Source organism: Equus quagga, chromosome 2 (genome assembly GCF_021613505.1).
Source record: "Equus quagga isolate Etosha38 chromosome 2, UCLA_HA_Equagga_1.0, whole genome shotgun sequence".
NCBI classification, from domain to species: domain Eukaryota; kingdom Metazoa; phylum Chordata; class Mammalia; order Perissodactyla; family Equidae; genus Equus; species Equus quagga.
Genome location: NC_060268.1, coordinates 145713868 through 145734082, shown reverse-complemented (window position 1 = coordinate 145734082; position 20215 = coordinate 145713868). Strand labels below are relative to the sequence as shown.

At 41.1% G+C, this 20215-nt stretch overlaps 1 protein-coding gene across 7 annotated transcripts in view; it reads right to left on the bottom strand.

Moving 5' to 3' along the window:
* Window positions 1–20215, bottom strand: part of STAMBPL1 (STAM binding protein like 1) — a 66749-nt gene that overhangs the window by 31461 nt on the left and 15073 nt on the right. For 5 of the 7 annotated variants that reach the window (XR_006887650.1, XM_046654842.1, XM_046654837.1 and 2 more), the window contains exons 2-5: window positions 9947–10029; window positions 5602–5819; window positions 2794–2869; window positions 720–815 (exon numbers count right to left, since the gene is read on the bottom strand). Coding sequence is in view for 6 of the 7 variants with exons in the window: in XM_046654842.1 (XP_046510798.1) it covers window positions 720–815; window positions 2794–2869; window positions 5602–5819; window positions 9947–9976 (420 nt within the window). In the remaining variant the exon portion in view is untranslated. Of the gene's footprint in view, window positions 1–719; window positions 816–2793; window positions 2870–5601; window positions 5820–9946; window positions 10030–11469; window positions 11490–20215 lie in introns of those variants that run through there. The other 2 variants (XM_046654840.1, XM_046654843.1) reach the window with 2 other exon arrangements.

The window sequence follows — 20215 nt, the reverse complement described above, 5'->3', positions numbered from 1 at the left end:
TAATGAGACTAAACTGAAATGAGAGTCAGTAAAGGTGACAACTTCCAAAGCACAGAAACACACAATCAAACAAAAAAAGCAAAACAAACTTTATAAGAATGCTACAAACATTAAGAATTCAAGTTTTGAACTTGAGGTCCTATAGACTAACTTGGTCGATTTCTTCTTTCAATGCTTTTCAGTCTGTTAGACATCATTATCATTTTCACTCTTCATTTAATAATCTAGGAACCACCACTTATTGGTGATATGATTACATTTCACTCATATGGTTAGCTATTATTCCATCTCAAAGTAATATTGACCATAATATTTAAGAATCAAATTCACATTTCCAAGGCCTACATAATTAGATACATCAGAAACCATATGCCACTCTCCTCCCTACCTCCTACTGCCTTTGTTCATCAGCAAAAAGCAGTCATCTGGCTCAAGGTCACATTGGCAAGAGTTGGTCAAAAAGCTCTTCTTAAACCACTGTAGGAAATCTATTTTCTAATGCATCACACTATTAGACAGTATAGGGAAATAAAAATACCACATCTTTGGTGCAAGTGCGTAACCTGGACATCAACATGAATTTTTAATTGGTTTACATCACTGCATCTTTAATTTTTAATTTAAATGCATATGACATTTGAAAAATTCATATGAAAATGAAATTTAAAAAATATTTGCACAGAAAACAGTCATGAAATAAATGTACCAGTTGAACTTACTTTGCTTTGCAAATATTCTTGATATTCTACGTTATATTTCTTTAAAAGCTCCTTTTTCAATTCATCTGTCCTTGGGAATGCAATCTCCTTCAGTTTCTTTTAAAAATATATATATACATATTGATTAGTGGGATTTTCAGTATAGTCTTTCAGATCATCAGCTGAGAAAGAAAAACAGCTGGTACATGTATCAGAAATCAAGACACAAGTAACCAAAGATGATGGTGGAAAAATAAATCTCTCTTTTCTAGGGCTCTAAAATATAACTTCGCAGTTAGGGAAGGGAAAAAATATCTCCTTTGTAAGACCTTTATTGACTCCACTGGTGACATAAGAGTTTCGTTTAGGTGGGTACCCCATTTTTAGGTAGTGAGTTTCTACCTGCACCTTCCACAGCATGTAAATGATATGCATCATAGTTAGAAGGAAGATCAGACAACATGGTAGGCAGGGACTCCTAGGCCTGACAGACTGTAAAAAGCACTGAGGGACTTCTTATAAAAATATAGATTCCCAGATCTACTGAATCAACATATTTAGAGAAGAGATTGGGGAATCTGGATCTCAAAACAACTTCTCAGTGATTCTTTTTTTTTTTTGGTGAGAAAAATTGTCCCTGAGCTAACATCCATGGCCAATCTTCCTCTATTTTGTATGTGGGATGCTGCCACAGCATGGCTTGATAAGTGGTGCACAGGTCTGTGCCCAGCATCTGAACCTGCAAAGCCTGGGCTGCCAATGTGGAGTGCGTGAACCTAACCACTACACCATTGGGCCAACCACCCCAGTGACTCTTAACGGCTGGGAAATCTGAGATAGTCCAAGGACCACTCACCTTTTTAGAGATGAGGAAACAGGCCTAGAAAAATTAGAATGCATGTCCGACATCATACAACTAGCCAGTGACCCAGTTAGGACTAGAATCCAAGTCTCCTGACTCTAGGCAGGCTCTTTCGATAAAATTTCTGTTTTCCTAATCTTTTGTCATTCATTCATTCACCCTTGCATGCATCCATCTATCCATCCATCCGTTTATTCAATAAGCATAAACAAAGAAAATGTATATACCTTTGGAGAATTTTTTCCTACAACTAAAAATGTGAATAACCCTAAATTACAGTAAAAAAGTCACATTGGCAGCCTGGGACCTTTGGTTTCCATACAGAACTTGCTGAGGTTGAATAAACAAGAGAATTGAGTGGAAATGCTACACAAAGGCATGATAATGAAGGACAGTTCTGATTAAGTGTGTAGAAAAATTTAAAAATGCAGATGATCATTTCACAAAATAAGTTCTACTTACAGGCCACTGCAGGCCTGATATAACTGGTAAGAGAGTCTTTACTCCATTATATGGTTAATAATCTTTTGAGAGTTATTTAAAATTTCATGCTGTGATTGGCTTGTATATATAGTGTTTTATCTTCCTTCATATAAGATTAACCCAAACTATTTAAGACAAATAAATTGGAAATATTTTTAAAATGTTATTTAAAAGGATATATTCTGAGCTAAAGATATTTTGTAACTATATATCCTGCAAATGTTGATGATGAATCAATACAATTCAACAATCTTCCTTCTCCTTGAGAATATTTCAGGCCGCCCCCTAAACACTTTATTATCTATCAGGCTAGTACCATAAGAAGAAAATTAGAGCTTTGTGGTTGCCTTAATAATCAATGCTCATTTTCAAATAGTTTTCGGGTTCAAGACTTTACGGAATAATCAAAACCAGCCCAAATGACTGTCTCACGTAAGTATGGGGAAATAGACAACGATTCCCTCCGTCTCTGGGAGGAATTGTGAAATAATTCCTCTTTCAAGCCTTAAGGTGATTGAGCACATTGTTGATCTTTTTCTTCTCTTTTTTTCCCCCTAGTTTCAATAAGACATCCTACACGGGCTCAGTAATGATGATTAAAAGTCTAAGAAGAGATTGAAACATCATGGCTAATGGAATGAATTTTCTGTGCTTAAACTCTCAAGAGGATGAGACAGTGGAAAGGGGTGAATCAATAATGGATACTTGTGGAGCATTTGATCCCACAGGGGAGAATTGATCCCACAATACCTTCATAATATCCTGCTTTTCGGGTACTGCACATTGCTGGTAATCTCGGTGGCTAGGAAGCTTTTCTACAAACAAACTAGAGAAAGAGAAAACATGTCCTTAGCATCATATCACAGAAAAAGTTCAGTGATGGGTTCTAATATGAGAATGAGCCTCCTTTCCAAAAGGGCATGTTTAATAATTTATTGAACCTGTATTCTTTCATCTGCCTTTCTATCAAAGGTTGCACGAGTATGATTTTGGCATTACAGGGTAGTGAAGCTCAGCAAACTAAGCACTGAGGTTAAAGGGTTATGGTCAGGATGCTCCCTAAATAGACCACGTCGCTTTGATCTTTCCAGGTCCTGGGCGCTTCACCCCACCAGAGCACCACCTTACTTATGAATCCTGCCAGCAACACAGAGGATCATGTAAAAATCTAAGAGTTTGGAGTGATCGATGTAACCCCTTCTCATCACTGAAAAAGACTCAAAGGATCACTGATGAATGAGTAGTGTCGTAGTGTATATATCAAGAACTCAACTGAAAATTCATCACTAAGAGAAGAGAAACATAGCCAGAATCCCTACTGGATTAGGAGATAATTATTTTTCATCACCTTATTGAGGAACAAAGGACAGCAGAAGAAAAGGGATATCCCTATAGCAAATCAGGTGTCCAGCCTGCAGAATAAGTGCTCAATAGGTATTTGTTAAATGAATGAATAGCCCTTCCTTGATAGATCATGACAGGCTGTAAATACTATTTTTGATCAACTAATATGCAATACCTTATAATTACTGATGTTCTGTTGTTTACAAATCACACATACATTCATCATCTCACCTACAGGGTACAGTGGAATGGCATCATAACTTGTTTCTCAAATTAGAAAATTAAGGCTTAAAGAGGCTACATAAGTTGTTAGTTACCTAAGGCTTTACAAATAGAATAAAGTCACAGACATTTAGAGTTGAAGAGACCTCGGATATTTTCATCCACAGTCTTTCATTTGTAGATGAGGAACTGAGGTCCATGGAGAATAAGTGAATTATAAATTATCACATTGATAATGACAGAAGAGAATTCAAATATTCTGATTACACAGTAACTGAGAGGGTATGGTGGCCTTTCCCTTTTACACTTTTGATTCCACGGGAGTGTTTGCAAAACTCAAGCAGAAGGTGAAAAAGCACTATTATCAAGCGGTAACTTATAGTTCAGAAACTAAAATGGAAAATGTGTCCTATCAACGACAATTGATATCCTCTGATTTCATATTTATTGCTTAACTTTCTAGAAACAACTCATTTTCCCCACAAAGGATGTTTTCAACTATTCTTTCAATTTCCAAGAAGTTACTTTTAACTTGAACAAAATGCAGAACCCAATTTGTGTACCACGTAAACTGCTTTTAATTTCACCCTTGGTAGAATCAGGGGACGCAGTTTCTAAAATAGTTTGTCTTTTCAATTTCTCAAATGTTCTCAGGTTAAGACCTCAACTAACGAATGATGTTAATCAACACACAGCTTTCAATTAAAACAAAAATAAGAGGTTTACCTCAGATTAAATAATTATTGGTAACAGGAGAGCCTCCCAACCAGTAAGACAGCAAATTGGCAAGGAAAATCTAAATCCCATTTCTCTTAACTCTTAAACTAGGATTATGTTATTAATAAATATCTATCTAATGTGAAGTGCATTTTCACATGGCTGTTTTGATATAGTAGCCGCTTTCACTCAATATTTTAAAAGCTCTTTCACACATAGCATTCTTCCACAGCTAGATAAATGTCTTTTTTTAAAAAAATACTAACTACAATGTGAAACTGACTCCTACACCCTATCCCCAAATCAGATCTTTGCTGTGATTCTCTACATGTCCCCCAGTCTCAGCCCATCAAGTCAAATTTTAAAAATGTTCATGGCATGTTCCAGGTGCTATAGATGTGATCCCGACCCTGATATCAGTTTCCCTACATTAAACCCAGCATACATGGGATTAAAACCAAAACACTCATTCCCTGCTTACTCCCTGGCTTCCTGGCTCCAGAATCCACTATCCTCCATGGAGACAGACACGGCCAAGGACAAGCACCTGGATTCACTATGTCCTCCGGGCAAAGAGATACACGCTGGTGGGAAAGCTGCTGACCAGCAAGGTCACGGGCTCCCTCCTCTCTGCAAGTAGTCTCAAGGGCAAAGACAGGTTGGTGGGAAAGCTCCCACCAGCAACGCCATATATTCCCCCTCCCCTACCTAAAACCCCAAATAAAAACTCTTCCTTTTAGCTTTTCAGGGAGTTTGGGATTTCAGTGTTAGCTACCCTCTCTCCTTGCTCAGCTCTGTGCAATAATAAAATTCTTACTTTCTTCCACTACCCCTGGTGTTAGAGATTGGCTTGCTGCACAGTGGGTGAGCGAACTCACTTCAGGTTCGATAACAGATGGAGCTGCAATAAGGCTCCTGCTCTCGTACAGCTTACGTTCCTGTGCTGGGAGAATGACATGAAGCAAGAAATTTTATTTGTGAAGAATGTTAAAGGGACATGTAGTTTACTGTATTGACCTATTGAGAAGTTATCTGATCCTCCTGATCATCACCCCATCCCTGACCTTCTTCCCATCATCCCTAAGCCTCAGAGATGGTGTGGGGATGCCTTTGAATACACACTTGGTAATTTAAAAACCTAGACATCTAATGCTTTGGGACACTGTAAAATTAGTCTGAACGTGAAAACATTCTTGTCATCCTATCTTACTGAAATACCATGTAAATATTTTTCCAATTTTCTCATTTCTCAGATCTCCAAAACAAAAGACTTACGTTATAAATTTATTATAAAGAACAAAGGCGTTTTCCAAGTTTCCTTCTTGAAGATACACCGAAGCCATCCTCTCCATTTCTACTCCGGACCTGAAGTAGCGGCGCGGAGTGATATCTTCGCTGATTGTAATATTACAACCAAGCTTGCTTAGGGCACGGACTCGCTCTTCTGGGCTGAGGGAAACATCCGTATGGTCTGGCATAGCAGCTAACTTTTTCTGCAAAGTAAAATTTGAATCTCTGATTATAATAAGAAATGAATATGACTGAAATGACCTGACACCAATACTTAAGGAAAGCTTTTCACAAGAGTTTATATGATAAAAGTGAAGTCTTTTTGCAAAAACACATGATCTACACACCAAAGAGATACACATCTCCAGGTAAATATGCATTTTTATTGAGGTAAGATCTCTTTTAGGTCTCAGGGTACAATTATCTAGCAGTTCCTGGGTTTGAAAACGTTTTCGCAAATGTTTTAGGTAAAATATCACTGACCCTTATGTCCTCATGGATGTTTCCATCCTGGGCCATGTGAAGCTGGCCCAGAGAAGGATTCCTGCCAGGCTAGAGCTCATGTCATTCTACTCTGCACGGTCTCCAAGAGATAGCTTGGATTCAGAGTTACTGTAAGGATTCTATTCTATTCCAGAATACATCCAGTTTAATAAGAAACTTTCAGGACCTCCCTGTATCTTCACCAAGTGAATAAAACTCTACGAATAAGCCCTGGAGAAGCCTTTCCAAGCATATGGACACCTATCTCTTTTTTTTTTTTTAACATAAAAAGACTCTCAGACCTCCACATAATATAAACTGCACTGTTAATTCATCCGCGAGTGAAAAAATGATAATAATTACTAAGAAAAAAATCAGTGATATTAATTAATATATTTGTATTTTCTTAATAAAAACAGCATCTGTAGGGGCTGGCTCCATGGCCAAGTGGCTAGGTTCGCACACTCTGCTTTAGACGCCCAGGATTTCGCTGGTTTGGAACCTGGGTGTGGACATGGCACTGCTCATCAGGCCATGCTGGGGCGGCCTCCCACATGCCACAACTAGAAGGACCCACAACTAGAGTGTGCACCTACGTACTGGGGGGCTTTGGGGAGAAAGAAAAAAAAGAAGATTGGCAACAGACGTTAGCTCAGGTGCCAATCTTTAAAAAAAACCAAACAGCCAGCATCTATACATATTTGGAGAAACAGAGAACATAAACATTCAGGATAATTATTCAATTATTCAGTAAAAAGTTGGTGCTTCAAAAAGGCAAAAAAGGCAACAAATATTTTTTGGTTAAAGGCCATATAGCAAATATTTTAGGCTTTGCAGGCCACACAGTCTTGGTTGCAGCTATTCAGCTCTGCGAGCGTGAAAGCTGCCATAAACAATATGTAAACAAATGATCCTGACTGTGATCCAAAACTTTCTATTTACAAAAACAAGCAGTTGAATTTGGCCCTCAGACCACAGTTTGCTGATTCCTGCTTTAGACCAGTGCTTCTCAAACTATGGTCACTGTACCAGCAGCATCGGCATCAACTGGGGATCTCTTAAAAATACAAATTCCTAATAGGCCCCACCTTAGATCTACAGGCTCAGAATCTCTGGAGGTGGGCTGGGAATTTTAACTGGTTTCCTAAAGAGACTTAACCCACGTTATAGTTTGGGAAGCACTGCTTTAGACCACTCTACCATCCTCTGATGCTCCAGGAACAGAAAAGTTAGCTCAGAGCAGATTTAGCTTCCCAAGTCCCCTTGAGTCACTGAGGGTAGATTGCAAGGCTGACTACAATGTGGGCAGAGCTTAATTTGATTACGGTCTATAGAAGGTTAAAGAAGAAATCAAGGTAGACATAGTTTTAGTCTGGCCATGAATTACCGCACCAACCGTCATGGGCAGGGTGGGGTGAATTAGATAGCTGCGGTTTTTCCAAAGCTATCTGGTCTACTTTGGTGGTAATTTTATACCAGATAGAACCCTAGCGACCTGGAATGATTCCTGCTTCTTAAAGTTTAATATATAACCAGAGAGCCATAAATGTGCTTCTCAAGGCCCCATTAAGTCAGAAGCAGGCCATGCCTCTTTACCTTCTATTACCCCTTTGACCCGGCCTGCAGCAATTGGGCAAGTCCTCCTCCCTGTTTCTTTCTCCCCAAGGAAGCTCTCAGGCCTGGGCTTCCTCGCCTTGAAGGTCTCCAGCTACCTCCTGTGATGGGGTAGGCAAGCCAGTTCAATTTAGAGCAGAAGGGACAAGAAGACTCATCAATCTCCCACTTTCTCCAGGCCCAACTTACAAAGAATAAAAGGCACACTTGATTCTGATCCTCACCTGGTGCCTTAAACCTATTTTCACTTGGTCCAGAATTGTGAGATCAGAGAGATGTGACCGGCAGCAACACTAACACTCAGACCCTTCCTAAGTGACTTTATCGTAAAGGAAAGCACTCTTCCTTCTATCCAAACCGTGTTGTGCTGCTCTCCCAATTCTCTGAAAGCCTTTCTAAATTCAGAGAAGCTGTTGGAGGCTTCCCCGCAACAGAGCAGGAATGGGACCTCGTGAACTCTGAGCCTCGGGCCTGAGTACACTCTGTCTTTTCCAACTGAGAAGTCTCAGACACCACAGCAACACATCCGCTTCTCCCCGTCGCACTCGCCTGTGGAGCTCAACAGCTCTAAGGGAAAATATTGTTACTCGACCACACACACATGCTTCAATGACATCAGAAAATGACTGGGAAAAAAAAATTCTATGGAAATTAGGGCATTTTCTAAAGGGGGCTTCCAGTCTCCTGTATGCACAAAAGTAATCTGTCCATTTTTTATGACACTACACTACACCCTGAATTATATTTGTGTACAAGTGTTTTCAATTCCTCGTGAACTCCTGAGGGAAAGGAACAATCTTCCATTCATTCCTGTTCTCTAGGATGTAGCATATTCCCTGCAACACAGATGATAATCAATAAATGCACCAAATAGAGGAGGAAGAGAGAAAAGGGAGCAACATGATTATAATTAGGTTATTTTTTTATCTGAAGATAAAAATAAGATTTATTTTTCCTTTACTGAATGATCCTATCCTTCCCAAATTTATAAATGATTTCAGAGATAAACTGGGAAATAGCCTAAAGTCTTCAGCAATCTCTAATGTTTCATTTGCATGTGAGGTTCTCAGATGAAAATACAAAATTTCCAGATGAAAAAGCCTTAGTGTTCCTTTTTACATTGACATGTCCACTAAAATTTTAATTATTCCTAAATAATGTTCCAGAAAAACACACAGGACACTCCCTAAGGATGATTCTTTCCTCTGCAGAGGTGGAAATGGGGCAGCCTTTATTATTCCACAGGTATTATCCCAACAACATGGGGTCAGAAAGTGAAGAGGTTCCCACAATCCTCTGCTCTTCAAACATCCTCTCAAAGCAACTGAGCTTCTGTGAAGGACTTTCTTGGTAGAGAGAGAACATTGGGTCAGAACTTCTTCAGAGCAAGAACCAGGCCCCTATGTCTTTGTGTTCTGGTGCTAAGCTTTGTGTGTAGAAGGTATTCAGTATACTGCTGCTCTCAGGGTTTCCCTCAGGGTTGCAGTGACTGGGCTGGGGAGGGCTGTGAGCAGGAGGGTAATGGTAACGGCAGCTTCCATTTCTCAAGCCCCCGTGACAGGCTAGGAATGTTAAAAAATATTGTTTTCAATTATCATAAGGTACAAAGTACACAAACAGGGCCATGGAGATCACTAATGTGCCTACATTCACACTCAAAGACTGATCTGGGACACAAAATAAGCCCACGTGACCCCAAGACCTCTGTTATTTCCTCTCCAGCATCTTATAAGATGTCACTAGAGAAAGCGTGCACCACGTTGGGCTGAAAGGGAAAAAGTGAGAAGAACCAGAGTTTCAAATATGCAGACATTTCCACAGGATCTCAAAGTAACATTTAGGTGTTAAATAGAAAATATTTTCCTTGGTCATTGTCACACAAGGTAAGTCTCCCATTTTTATCTGTAAACAAGCTGAAGCACAAAGAATTTGAAGCACCTGCAACAATGTCAACTCTGAAATTCTTCTCTCCATGTTCTGCTAAAGGACTACACTCCTGGAATCTACCCAGATAAATAACAGTTTCACACTTTGTGGAAAAAAATTATTTTTAATTCTAGCAAAGATGGCTTTATTAGTCACTTCCTCATAGAAGAGGACCACACAGATGGATGAAAAAACGACAAGTGCTAACCCTCTTGAAGTAAATGTGACTCATTTCACATTTGGTGTGTTTCTGTTCTTCTTTTTGGGTTTTCCGACCATATGTAAAATATCAGTTGGCGCCACCTACCAGAGAATTCAGAGTAAAAGGCTGATCCATGGTGTCCTGTCTACAAAATGAAGATGTTCACTGTTTCTTCTCAATCACTTCATCTGTTTCAAAGACAAAAAGCAGAACTAGTGTTATTTTTTGAGAACTCGAGTCTCAAATCCCAAACCCCAGGGTTATTTCTACCTTAGAGAAACATGAACAAATTGAAATAACTTATGTAATCTGAGGTTTTAGAGAGACTGTTGGAAATCTCTTCATGAAAATACAAAACTGCAGGTGGCTATGGTTTCTTGAAGCAGCCCTTTAGAAGTGGAAGTTTGAAGAGAATTAATTATTGTCGAGCACCCAGGATGAGATGCTGGGTGTTATCTTACTTAGATATCTATGCCAGGTTATTAGGTGGGTTTGCTTTCTTCAGAGGGAGAAAGAGCACAGCGGTTAGGAGCATGGACTTTGAGACCTAGAATCAATCTGAGCTTAAACTCAGCCCTACTAGCTGTGGGAGGCAGAACTCTAAAACGGCTCTGTGTTTCCTGCCCCTTAGTATCCAGGGGTTTGTGTAATCCCCTCCCCTTGAGTGTTGATGAGACCTGTAGCCGGCTTCTAATCAATAGAACACAGCAAAGGCAATGGGACATTACTCTCATGTTTATGTTACGTCATATGGCAAGAGTGAAGAGATCTGGGAGACATATTCAGACCTCTAATCAGTTGACATTAAATGAATCAAAAGGAAGCTTATCCCAGGTGGGCCTGACCTAAGCAGGAGAGACCTTTCAAGGAGGGAGACACTCCCCTGCTGGCCTTGGAGACTCAGCCACCATGAGCTCCACAGCTGCAGGGAAATGAATTCTGCCAATAATCATGTGTGCTTGGAAGAGGACCCTGAGCCTCCAGTGAGACTCTTACCCTGGTCGACACCTCCATTGCTGCCTTGCGGGACCCTGAGCAGAGAACCTGGTTATGCTGTGCCCAGACTCCTGACCCGAAAAATGTGAGATAATAAACGTAGCTTGTCTTTAGCCATGAAGCTCGGGGTGATTTGTAAAGCAGCAACAGAAAACTGAAACGCTAGCTGTGTGACTGCCGGTAAGTTATACAGTCTTTCTGTGCATCTGGAAAATGGGGGAAATAATAGTACCTGTGTCATGCAGTTTGGTAAGGATTAAATAGTTAGCAGATAAAGTGCTTAGAATAGTTCCTAGTACATAGTCATTAGGTAAATGTTAGCTATTATTAGAATCTTTATTTTGTAGTTGAAGAAACTGAGGCTTGGAGATGTTAAGTGAATGTACTCAAGTCCCAATAGTCACTCAACAAACGTTAGCCTCTTTCCTTTTATGCTAGTTGAGGTCAAGCTCGGTATCACCACTTCCCACTTCTTCTAAATTTATTTTGGCCTTTATATTCTACTAATCACTGATGTGGTGTTGGACACATATCTTCTCAGTTCCTCATTTATGAAGTGAGAGGGTTAAGCTACATTCTTTTGAGTTATAACATTTTATGATTCTAGAAATCTCAGAAGTAGACCATTCAACCCTTCCATGCTGTCTTCTGGCCTGCATCCATGGCTGAGAGCCCCTTCAAGGAAAGTCACTCGGCGTGTTCCAGTATTTCCCCTTCGTCCATCCCAGTGATCCTTGGAGTAAACAGAGAACGAAGCTCGCAGGTTGCAGAAACGCCCACGAAAGCCATGACCTTGAGAGAGCCACAGTCACGGTGCAGTTCAAAACCCAAATTAATTCTGGAGCCCCTGAATGTAGGCAATCCCCTCTGGGGAATTACCACTTCTCAGTGAGAAGAAAAAACCCCAGAAAATAAAGAGACATTTGAAGAGTTAAAGAGACAGAACAAAGAAGCTTATGGGGGAATTTGTGGCAAGAGGGAGAGAAGGGGAACAAGGAAATACTGGTTAGTCATTGATTAGGGTATCATAAAAGCCTATAATTATTTCTTTTTGGGGTTGCTCAGATCCTTAAATAGAGAACAAATAATTTAAAAAGTTGGAAATATTAGAACAGCAGTTCTTAAATTTTACTGTACCTGAGAATCATATAAACCTGACACTTGTCTAAAATGCTGATTCCTGGAACTCACCCACAAGGATTCTAAATCCATCAGTTTTAAGCCCTCCAATGGGCATTAATTGTTAGGCTGTGGCCCAGGTGATTCTGATACATGAGAGACACCGCATTTGAGAACGTGTCAAGCAGGATTCTTAGTTGCAAGCAAAGGCACTGATTCTTAAATTCATAGAATAATGGAAGGATCATGTTTCCAGGAAGGCCAGAGAAATTGGGCTCAGAGGTTATGTATCCAGGATCATCACCCAAATCACACAGAAGCACTAATTTGCCGGGCAGAGGAGCTGGCAGTTTCCACCACTAACCAGCTGCTGCCCTGGAATCCACGTGGAACTGCCACATATTTCTTCTTGTCACTAGTTTCTATTTCAAAGTATCAGACGGTGGTGTCTGACTAGGTCACACGCCTGCAGCCTGGCTGCAAAGGTGGCTGAAAAGGCAAATATCCAGCCCTTTGACACTTCCATAGGAGGCAGTGGGATATGCCAAGTGAGAAAAGGTAGATTCAGGGCTGGGGGGCCAAAAACAATGGTAAGTGTGCACAAAAATCAAACAAACTTCTCTGTAATGAGCTTCTAAATGTATAAAATGTTTAATTCAATACATCTTAAACACCAGAATTTATTAAATTGCTATAGATGAAAACCAATCACTATTAACTCCCACATGTAAACTTATTTATAATTCAGAAAGAGAAAGCAACTCTCCTCAAATATAGGATGAAAGAAGCTTACAGATTGGTTGACTTACTTTTTGGACCATTAACTACTCAATGGCAGTGGTCCTCAGTTAATTCCTTTATTTGTTAATCCCCAGTCCTAGCACTTACCAGCTGTGATATAAACAATTACCAAAGTCAACATAAACAGGTTATGTTCTCTAGATTGGTGGTTGTCAAAGTATGGTCCAGGGTCCCCAAGATCCTTTAAATGGGTCTGTGAGGTCAACATTATTTTCATAATATTACTAAAACATTATTTGCTTTTTTACCATCAATCTCTCAAAAATGTAGAGTGGAGATTTCCAGAGGGTGCAGGTTAATGGAATGTTTACTTGCATATTCTTGTAAATGCCAGTTTTAATTTTTAATAGGTAAATATAAATAAATATAACTCACATAAACAAAGCTTTTTAGTGTCCTAAATTTTTTTTTTTTTTTTTTTTTGGTGAGGAAGATTGGCCCTGAGCTAACATCTGTCACCAAGCCTCCTCTTTTTGCTTGAGGAAGATTGTCACTGAGCTAACATCTGTGCCCGTCTTCCTCTATTTTGTATGTGGGACACTGCCACAGCATGGCTTCATGAGTAGTGTACAGGTCCATGCTCAGGATCCGAACCCCAGGCCGCCAAAGCGGAGTGTGTGAACTTAACCACTACGCCACTGGGCCAGCCCCCTTAGTAATTTTTAAGAGTGTAAAGGGGTCCTAAGACCAAACAGTTTGAAAACCACAGCTCTAGATCAACTCTGCGAACAAATAAAACAACATAGAAACTCACTAAGCTATTTCACACTGACCAGAAATATCATAGGCCATGTCAAGTACCACTTTCCATTTGTGCTACTAGGCTCTTGCTAAAATAATTAGAAAACTGAGGGTACAGTGAGAGGTACCCCACCTCACAGAACCTGAGCCCCACGAGAGCAAACGCAGCAGACTATGATATATTCTGCAATACCCATTCTCTTTTTCTAATATAAAAACAGAATTTTCAGCTGATATAGAGTCACCAAAAAACCCCCTACATTTTCCAGCCTTTCTTGGAGTTAGATGTGGCCATGTCACCAAGCTCTGGCCGATGGGGTGAGAACAGAAGTACTGTGACCAAAGTCTGGATCCTGCCCTTTAAAGGCAGGGACACAGTCTTCTCGGCCCAGCCCTTCCCTTCCTGCCGACTGGAATGAGGGCGCACAGGTGTGCCATCTTCAGTCATGAGGATGAGCCACGCATGGCAAAGCAGGAAGAGAAAAGGAGCGCTCTAGTTTGCTCAGACCATTTTGACAGTGACAAATTTCTATCTCATCTGATCCTGTGTCTTTGTTTAGGCAGCTGGGCCTGTTGTATCCTGACAGCTGCAATGCGTTTAACCTAGAAAGGATGACTCAGTGTGGTCCAGGAGAGACTACTGTCGGCACTGATAAGAAAACAGATATCCTCCGTCACCTCCACACCCCTCAGCACCCTGCCTGTCCTGCCTCCACACCTCCGCCCCAGTACAAGGAGTAACAGAAACATCCTCCTCCCTCCTTTCCTCCCCACAGCTCGCCCAAATCCTGCCCAGCCTGGGAGATCCCGCTTACCCATCTAGAAGTTTCAGACTTCTTCAGAATCAATACCACATACTTCAAACTAGCAGGTAATATAAGCTACAGCCCCAAAGGCAACATTTGGTTGTTACAAATGTTTAGTTTAGTTGTTATAGTAAATTTAAAATTTTTAAGTTAGTTACCAACATTTGAAAACTGGGAGATTTCATATAAAAATTCAAATTTCTGCTTCTCTTAAAAAAAAATCATCACTCATATGTGGAACATAAACACATAAAGAGAACAGATTAGAGGTTACCAGAGGGGAAAGGGGTTGGGGGTGGGTGAAAGGGGTAAAGGGGCACACATATATGGTGATGGATGAAAATTAGACGGTGGTGAGCACGATGCAGTCTGTACAGAAACTGATATATAATAATGTGCACCTGAAATTACACAATATTATAAACCATTATGACCTCAATAAACTAACTGAAAAGAAAAAAAAATCAGAGGGTCTGGCACCACGGGGCCCAGTACCTGGAACATTTATTTGCCATTATTTATCTTTTATCCTGAGTTTAGAGCAGTATCTGCTATAGAATAAGGACTCAATATGTATTTGTTGAATGAATGAATGAAGAAGCGATTCTCTTAAAGTCTATAGTATACTTCCCATCACATTCCCAGACAAATACAGAAGCTTAGTAAATACTTGGCTCTAGATCAGTGCTAAAATATGTCCCCCAAATGCACAGGCCTTCAAGAACTTACAGGTAGCTCGTTTAATTCTCTTAATACAGATCTAGTCATTAATTCAATCATATAGTCATTCAACAAACATCAATTGAACACCTAGGATGTGCCAGGCATTGTTCTAGGTATGTGGGATATGAATAAAATTGGCAAAGGTTCCTGCCCTTGTGGAATTTACATTTTAGTGGGGGAGACAGATACACAATAAAGCTTTTAAATAAATAAATTACATAGTAAGTTAGAAAGTAATATGTGCTCTTAAGAAAGAGCAAAGTACAGGAACCAGGAGTGCTGTGGACGGGGTAGGCTAGGCAGCACATTACAGTGGTAAATGGAGTTTTCAAGTTAGGTCTCATTTTGAACCCTAAAATGAAACAAGGGCTCGAAGGAGGTGAGTGATTAGGAAAGCGCTGGTGCGGAAGCCCCAGGGTGGAAATGCCTCTGATGTTTGAGAAAAAGCAAGAAGGGCAGTGTGGCTGGAGCGGGCTGAGTGGAGGGAAATGAAATCAGAGAGGCGAGGAAGGTCAGGAGGCCGCATAGATCACCATACGGACTTTCGCTTTTACTTGGAGTGAAATGGGGAGCTGTTGAGGGTGTTGAGCAAAGGAGTGACATAAATGGCATTACGATTTAAAATGAGCCCTTCCGGCACGCTGTTGAGCATAAGCCATGGCGAGCAAGGGGGGAGGTGAGAGAACAGTGAGGAGGTTACTGCAGGAATCCAGGGGAGAGGTGACAGTGTCTTGGGTGGTCCAGGGAGGTGGTGGACAGTGGATCAAACAAATAGAATGTTTAGGCCCTACTGAGGAAATTGCAGCCATTTTCACGTAAGTTCTCCATTTCCAGCCGGAGGAAAGGCAAATGACCTAAGTGCCCTGATTATAAGCAGTTGGTGCTTCAGGGAAGGAAGGAATCCATGTAACAGCACCGGAGAGCAGGCACGACACTGGCAGGCTGTCTTCACCGGCTCCTCACACTTCAGCCATTATCCTGGGAAGACAAGTGGAGCGTGACTTCAAGTGCTAAAGCTCATATAGACACTGCAACTTGGAGGATCGGAAATATACCGAAACAAGCTACCGGAGCATGCCAAGGGCAGATGGAAAGTACTCAACATCACGCACGGATGAAATACGAATTCCCTTTTCAGAGTGGAGGCTCTGTGTGCTCTGGGGCACACAGTGCAAAGGCAGCCTTTGGAGTCAGCCTGGCTGGGAGTCCTGATCTGTTTGCTAGTCAACCTTACTGGACCCTCCCAGGCTCACTTTCTTCATTCACAATCAGGCCCATCAAGGCCCTACTTTATTGCTTCCGAGTGGCATACGACTAATTGAAAACACTGTCATCAAGCATGCCTGGTTTCACTTCAACCTGCCCCCTGCCCTCCACTCGCACTACAGCCCACATTCCTGTGGCTTGATAACATCTCAGCTACAGCCTGGTGACACATTTAACCTGTAATATACCTCTTGAGCGTTCTTTTTGCTTTAGAGCTCTTCTTGCCTTTATCTCTAGTCCCTTTCCCTCATGGCAGCCTCCAAAGACACACTCGTTTTCCCCTTTAGATGACCTTTTAAAGAGGAGTAGGGAAGTGTCTGCTTTCTGTTAGTCCTGGCACACAGGGGCTTGGGGAACCGGGCACAGAAGAGGTATGAAAACCATATATTCACAAGGAGCACACGGAGGTCAGCCCTTGTCCCAGTGGCTCAGCTAACAAGCAGCTCCTGGAGCCAACTGAGCAGCTCCCGACAGCACAGAGCGGAATGTGGCAAAAACGGCGTCTCACCCACGAGCGGCCTGGGAGGGGACACGAACCCTCCCCAGATGGAGATTTCACAGCTCTGAGTTTACAGGAGTTTACTATTCCTATTCTTTCCCAGTCTGACGGCCCAATGGCAGAATCCTTTTGGTTTTTGGGTCCCAATTCAATATCTCCAAGTCTCAACTCCTCCCAAGGACGTGGAGAAGCACTCTATGATTCTGCCTTTTAAAGCCAGAAGTAAACAATGCCTAGAATGAAGAGAGGGAAATATCTCACCTGGCACACTGTTTATTTTGTGACCTTTTTAGCCTTAATTCCCTTAACTTTCCTTTTCTTTTTTTTTTTTAATACTTTTTATGCAGCTAAGCTCAGAATCCTGACCCACTTTCATACACAAAGCCATCTTTTCCAGTATACAGAGAGGAGACTACCAGACAGGGAACAATCTCCTTCAAGACTAAGCACACAGAGAAGAGCCAGCGAGACCATCATCCAAACATGTCATGTTCTCCCTGGCACGCCTTCAACCCGCATGCTGTACTGAACTGAGTAGGCATGAGCAGATGAAGGCACGTCGGAGAGGCCGGAACACCCCACGCCGCCTCGTGGAGTCTCATTTCTAATTGGCCAAACCAGCAGCCTTTCTTTTCCCCAGTGGGTTAGTTCATGTTTTCCAGGAAGGACATGGTGCGATCTACTTAGAGATAAACAAAGGAAATGATCAAAACCTAGGCTGTGGGCTGCAGTGACCTAATCTGATTAAGACACAGGTAGGTGAAGGGTCATTCCCACGCCTTAAATGACAGCGGCCTAAAGGAGGATTTCCTGAGTCTCACTCTTACAGTTTGGAACCTACTTTAGGAAAAAAATGAGCTAGGCCCACCCTTGCTGTTCATTTTGAAAGATTTAAAATTTCACACACCAAAACCACAGGTTTTTTTATACTCATCTGTAACATCTGCAAATCAGAAATATGCTGGGGCCCAAATGATACCTTATTTGTGCTAAAATATTGATAAAACAAGTACAACACTTAATCAGATTAGAAATAGCTTTCAGCCACAACTAGAAGGACCAACAACTAAAATATGCATCTGTGTACTGGGGGAAGTTGGGGAGAAAAAGCAGAAGAAAAAAAAAGATTGGCAATAGTTGTTAGCTCAGGTGCTAATCTTTAAAAAAAAAAAAAAAAAAGACATAGCTTTCATTGTGTTTTTCTATACTTGTAAGTACTACATGTGAGTACCCACTACATGTCAGGTGCTTCTCTCTTCCCCTAGAGGGATATTCTAGGTTAAACATACCACGGCAGTGTGGTTTGGATTAGGTCAATCCACAAGAATGCAGTTGCTACTGGAAAGATTATTAAAAAAATCACCCCCTCAATGTATGTTTTAAATTAGTTTCAAGCTAAGTCTATGCCACCTTAAGGGCAATCAAGTTGCACTTTTGGCCATAAATAGTTATTTCTCATAGTTCAACATGATTTTTCTCCTGAAGCCAGGATGAATTGGTTGGGCACCCTTAGCATCAACAGCTCCAGCTTAGGGGCCATATACACCTGTAGGGGAATCCAGTTTCCACCCCATAGGAGTTGGGAGTGCTACGGCATCCTATTTAACCTTTTTGTGCACTTTATCTTCATCTATTAAATTGCGGGGGGGGGGGGGGGGGGGGGGGGAATAACACCTTTCCAGAAGAACTCAGTTGAAGCTTAAATGAGGTAAGACATAAACCTATTCTATTACAGTTCCAGGAATGCAGAAGGAAACTCAAAAAAAATTGGTCTCTACTCACCTCCAATGGTTAGAGAAGTGAGGCCATGTAGACTTTATCAGAGAGGATTGATGTTTAACTACTTGCTTCATTGCAATTAGTTTCTGACAGACACGGTCAGTTGTCTCTCCAGCAGCCGCCTACTCCTCCCACCCCGACTTCTTCCTTGCCAGCAGGGTCCAATCTCCCCAGAGATATTCCCTTTTCCAGGCTCCTTTACCCTCAGGACTTGCCTAGTTGGCAAATGAGCAAATCTTGGACAATGGGACCAGAAGGGGGACATCTCTTAGGAGGATTCTGTGAGAAAATTTCACCTCTAAGACAAAGACATATTCTGGAGAATATGTGCCTTTTCATCAGCTGGACATGTGTCTTCATGTAAGACTTGAAAGGCAGCAGCCATCTTGCAACTGGAAGGGTCAAGCCCAAGAAGCAGCTGGTGTGCAGAGGATGGTGGAGGCAAAGGGTGGAATGAGCCTGGCTCCTTGCTGACACTGTTGAACTGCCGAACTGATCCTGCCACCATCTGAATTGTCATTATGTAAGATATAAACGCTATTGTTTAGGGCACTCTTAGGATTCTGTAACATGCTGCCTAATTGATATTGGGTTCCTCCAGCAATATAAGGAAATCTTTAGCTATGTGAATCTGATGACGAAAGTGGTGATTCTGAATAGTTAAAATAATAATAAATAATAATAATAATAGAATTTTGTGAGATTTAACAATTTTCAAAGGAAATGTTCCTAAGATAATATTACATTCTTCTTTGATTGAAATATAAATATTATTTAACTCTTTCTTGATGATTCAGTCTTATTTCAATGTATCTGCCAACAGCAATGCTTCCCTCCGTTTCTAATTTGCTCGCATTTAGAAAATCAATTAAAAAGCAACTTCTTTACTAAACTGCTCTGACTTCGGTCTCTCCCTACTTTTAGTTTACCTTAGATCTCTGATAAAATAATTTAAATTTATCTCTGGAATTAAAGTGTAGACTGGACATGGATCGGAAGGGATGTCCTGTGAGAAAACTATAAACTGATTACAGTGAATGTGCTACACGATTTCTAATCCGGCTGCTCAAAAAGCATTTTGCTTACCTTTTTTCCTCCACTGTCTTCGAGATAAGAGCAAGTTGACTTCTGGACAGGTGAGGTATTATTATAGGCGACATATCACCTTTAATGCAGCAAAAGAGTTATCATCATGATAATAGGTAGTAGGAACAGAAAGCTTCCCTTCCCTGGTTGATTGAAATAATGCATTAACACACATGATTTCAACTCTCACAACAGCCTTATCAAGTAGGAGGCAGTGGAGCCTAGAGACAACACATGTCACCTCCAGGGTCAGACCACCTGGGTTCAAATTCTGACTCCAACCACTAACTGCAGAATCACCTCTTCTCAAACTGCAAAGTGGGGTTGATAATAGTGACTAAGGAAAGAGCTGTTGAGAGGGTGAAGTGAGATAATGCCTGTCAAACATATAGCACAATGCTGGAGTCGGTACGCACTCCACAAATGATGGCTCCCATTATCTCCACTTTACAGATGAGGAAACTAGAGCCTAGAATATGTAGGTAGGTAATTTGAGCAGATGGTGAAGCAGGAACTCAAAACTGGGTGCATAGGATTCCAGAGTTCATCCTCGGTCGC